The 4258-nt window shown below is 29.9% G+C and overlaps 1 protein-coding gene across 1 annotated transcript; it reads right to left on the bottom strand.

Annotated features, from left to right (window-relative positions):
* Nucleotides 1-750: 750 nt before the first annotated feature.
* Nucleotides 751-2529, bottom strand: LOC119685826 (cyclic AMP-dependent transcription factor ATF-2-like). Its single transcript, XM_038100213.1, has 3 exons — nt 2210-2529; nt 1137-2156; nt 751-1071 (listed from the first exon to the last, which is right to left on the bottom strand). Exons 1-3 carry the CDS (start codon nt 2343-2345, stop codon nt 917-919), a joined length of 1311 nt encoding a protein of 436 aa, XP_037956141.1. The 5' UTR covers nt 2346-2529; the 3' UTR covers nt 751-916.
* Between the last annotated feature and the right edge of the window lie 1729 nt (nt 2530-4258).

Here is a 4258-nt window from a genome sequence, read left to right as displayed (position 1 = left end):
TTTGAATACAGTGAAACCCAGGTCATAGTAAACTACGTACAAACTGTCAAAAATTTAAATAGAGAGAAACCCATATCATAGTGAATTTAAGTAGGGAAGGACAATGATGCGACAACACAATACATTGGAAAACCATTTTTGCCTATTTTTTAGTATATAATTTGATGTTGTTCAGTGGCCTTACTTAATAAATTAGACCGTAGAATTTCGGTTAAGTTGTTCATTATTCATTAACTCTTCTTTGATTGTCCTATGCTTGCAATAACCCAATATACTGGTCTAGCTTAAATAGAAAATACCTTTGAATTGAACAGTTTTGTTACACGGGGTCGTTCTTCGCAAGTAACATTAGACGAAGACGTATTGAGAACTTCATTAGACGATTTCGTTGAGAATACTATATCTGTGTGAAGAGCTGTTAGTTTACGATTATATTTGCCTTCACTGATGTTAGCCCGATTGCAATTGATTTCGTTATAGACATGATAAGAAGAATCAAGAAGTCCATCTGAGAAAAAAGGTGGTACCAAACATGATGCCATTAGGGTGAGCATCTATGTGGCACGAGAGAATTTTAGCATTTTATTCCCATTTGGATATTGGTTCACCCAATAGAATATTGTTTAAACTGTTTTTAAGTATTGACTTAATTTAATTTGTTTAATTTGTTTGAAAATATTTTATAAGGTTTATTTTTACAATTCCAAATAACTTAAATTATATAGCTTCTAAGGATATAGTTTGCTTTTATAAATAAAACTATTATTTTATATATACACTGATCAGAATTCAGGAACAGCTCTTTGCTCTCCTTTTAATGGCACAGTAACGGTGAAATTATATTTAACATTAAAAACATAGAATAACAATTTAATTATTTTCTTAGGAAATATAAAAGAACACAGTTTAATCTCTACTATTTCTTTTCAATACTATACGTTATAGGATTTTGAAAAAGAGGTGGACCATTTGGTGTGACAACCATCTTTGGAATTTTCATTACGAGTTTAATCGTTGATGAAGGAATCTCGAATTCTGATTTAATCAGAGAAATGGCTGATTTATTGGTACCTAAAAAAGTGAACAAAAACTATTAGTTTTAAAAAATTAAAACACAAAATTCTAAAACATATTACCATCTGTAGATAGTTGAGCACCTATTGTTTGTTGTTTACTCAATATTTGTTCCAACTGACTTACACGATTTCGTAACTTCTCGTTTTCGGCTTGCAATTCAATATTTTTCCTTCTTAAATCTTTATGTTCATTACGCATTTTAACTCGATAACGTGTGGCAGCAGCACGTCGCCGCTCCATACAATCTTCATCAAATTTATAGTGTGCTTTGCCGGCAATAGTCCTCTGGCGATTATTGGTTTTTATAGGAATTTCAATACTGCGTCTATTATTTTGATTAAGTATAGCTTTCAAGCGTTCTTTAATGGGCAATTGTGAAGTTGGCGTGAGGCTAGCACTACTTGGTTCATTGTTAATACTTGGTGAGTTTATTGTGATATGATTTGTAGTAACAGCACTGTTTGCAGTTGAAGTATTATGATGTTTGGCTACTGTGGCAGTTGCTGGTTTAGGTAAAATGAATGGCTTTACGGTTTGTACTGGTATAGCATTAATTGTTTGCTTAGACTGTGTTATACTTTCACTGTCGTTTGGAAAACTTAATGTTATGAGTTGTGGTTGTATTAATTGTATTGATGTTGGTGCTATTTGTAGACAATTATTTGTTTCTGGTTTTTCTGCTATATTACGATATTTATTTTGTTTTTTTTCTTCACTGCAATTACTTCCAGAGGAATTTTGTCTATTTATATAAGCGGCACAATCGCTTAAGAGATCTACAACGGTTACATCTAAAGCGACACCGGCAGTTGATGGACTTTCTAATGTCTTCTCACAAGATTGAAATAGTGCATTTCCATTGCTTTCTAATAACGGGAAAACTTGCGGTGTATGTAATGATTCTTCTTCTGGCTGGGATTCATTGTTTTCGTTACGAGTTTGTTTTATTTTTCCAACTTCGTTTTGTTCAACAGCACGTCGAAAGGTTTCATCGAAGGGATTAACATGCCGCAAGTCATCAAACAGGCCCACTTCGTCGCAGTTCTTAATCAAACGTGTAGGTGTCGGTGTTTGATCAGCTAAAATATTAATGTATTTAAATTATGTTATTAAAATTATTCATTTAATATACCTGCAAATATGTTAGCAGATTTTTGTCCGCTTAAACTCAAATCAAGCATCATGTCATGGTTTTTATCTTGCTGCATTGCAGTATTTGTTGTCTGTTGGGCTTCGTAAAATGTAATATTGCTACTGTTTTCATTCATTTTTGTTACTTAGTATTTACATAATTTATTATTGTCATTTTTAGTAAACAAATTGAACGCGTATTTAATGTTTTGGCTACATTTTTTATTTTGATGCAATTTTCGTTTGCAAATGAACAGCTGATTATTTTTACAGTGGCTCATTTTGTTATGAACTCACTATAGTTGTATAGATGTAACAGATCATCAACATTTTGTATAAAAAGCTACAGGCTGTGTGCGTGTTCGAGTAAATTGATGGTAAATTGAGAATACGGTATTTACCAGAATTTCAAGTACGGTAAATTAGATAAAAATTAGGTAAATTAGGTGTTACCATGGTGAAAATTTTACAATATGTATAGTAAATAAATAAATAAATTTAAAAACTTTTAGGCAAAAATAATAAATAAGTGCAATAAATAAATAAATAAATATTCACATAAGTGCAATGCAAAAAATCTCTAGAAAATTTCAATTCACTTTACCTCAATATACTCGAACTCGCACACAGCCAATATAATACTATGCTCAGGCACAACTTAATTTCACAAAAATTTTATTTTCGTCTTCGTTTTAGTAAAATTAAGTTGTTTTTTCCATACAAAATTCGATTTTAAGATTAGAACGATATTAAGGAAAATGGCCTTAATACTATGTTTAGACAGCCAAATTTCCTTAATTTCGTAAAAATGAAATTAGATTAATTTCGAAAATGTTCATACTGTTTTAAATTAAGGAAATCGTATGTTTTTTATTTACAAATCAAATGTTAAAAATTATATGCTCCGAACACCATTTGCATTTGCGAATTTTTAAAATTTGATTATTATAACTATAGAGGATGACATTCGGTAGTTTTATTAGATTTAGTGGATTTCAGGTATGTAAAGTCCTCTTCGTCATCAATAGATTTCACGTCGCTACCATATTTGTCAGGATATGCTTTTCGAATTGAATTTGCATTTAGTTTTTGACGAACTCTGTTTATATTTGCTTAAAAGAATGCAATTTTCAATGGATGGATTTCGGTTAATACGACCACCTTAAGCATGTAATAACAAAAATTATGTTCAGCCAGTTCTAATGATCCCAAAATTATCAAAGAGTTCTTAAGTATACATATACATATTAATCTGTTTGGAACGGAGAATAAAATCCAAACATTTTTTGGAAAAAAAAAATATTTTATGTATATTATTTATATATAATTGGTATTTTTAATAAGTTCGAGAATAAGTTTGAAGTTCGAAATATTTAATGAAATTAATCGAAATTAATTAAATATATTTTCTATTATATTATTTATATATAGCAGGTATTTGCGAACAATTGTACTATCATGCAAATTTATTTCAACTCAGGTATGTAAAGAACCGGTAAAACCCCTAACTTTAAATGTCACATGCAAGTTTAAAAAGAACAAAATAAATCTGTCAGGTTTCTTTGTCCTTGAAAATTGCGTCAAAACGGATTGTGATAAAAGTCATTGAAAACTCATAAACAGAGAATGGAAAATACACGTTTTTCTGTTTTGTTTATCATTTGCGGTGTACGCAAACAAAAATATTGAGAACGAAGAGAAGAAAAGCGCTCTCGGATGGGTCCTCTCTGGACGCGAAACAACCACCTTGTGGGCAGAAAGTTTTGCGAAAAACGTTAGTCTTCATTTTCGCGTTGTGCTTAACGTAACAGAAAAATTGGGAAAATTTTTGGTGAAAAGAAAATTAATGATTTTTAAGCAAAAATTTTATGCAACAAAGTGTGAAAAAATTAATTATCCTGTGAAAAAATAAATGATATATGGAATATTAAAATTAATTATCATGTTTTGAAATGAAATATATCAAGTAAATTATTTCTAAAAATGAAAATTATGTTAAATTTTAAAACCTAAAATGAAAATGAAAGAAAAAAAATAATGGAATGAAATT

This window comes from Teleopsis dalmanni, chromosome 2, assembly GCF_002237135.1.
Source record: "Teleopsis dalmanni isolate 2A chromosome 2, ASM223713v2, whole genome shotgun sequence".
Taxonomy (NCBI): Eukaryota; Metazoa; Arthropoda; class Insecta; order Diptera; family Diopsidae; genus Teleopsis; species Teleopsis dalmanni.
Note: the sequence above shows the minus strand (reverse complement) of the source record. Positions and strands in the feature narration are given on the sequence as shown.

What these genes read in the sequence shown, in the direction of transcription:
- LOC119685826 (XM_038100213.1), bottom strand. Translation starts at nt 2,345, where the DNA reads ATGAATGAAAACAGTAGCAATATTACATTTTACGAAGCCCAACAGACA. An exon ending in ATCTGCTAACATATTTGCAG is followed by an intron (nt 2,157 to 2,209) that starts GTATATTAAATG and finishes TTAATATTTTAG; the next exon opens with CTGATCAAACACCGACACCT. An exon ending in TGCTCAACTATCTACAGATG is followed by an intron (nt 1,072 to 1,136) that starts GTAATATGTTTT and finishes TCACTTTTTTAG; the next exon opens with GTACCAATAAATCAGCCATT.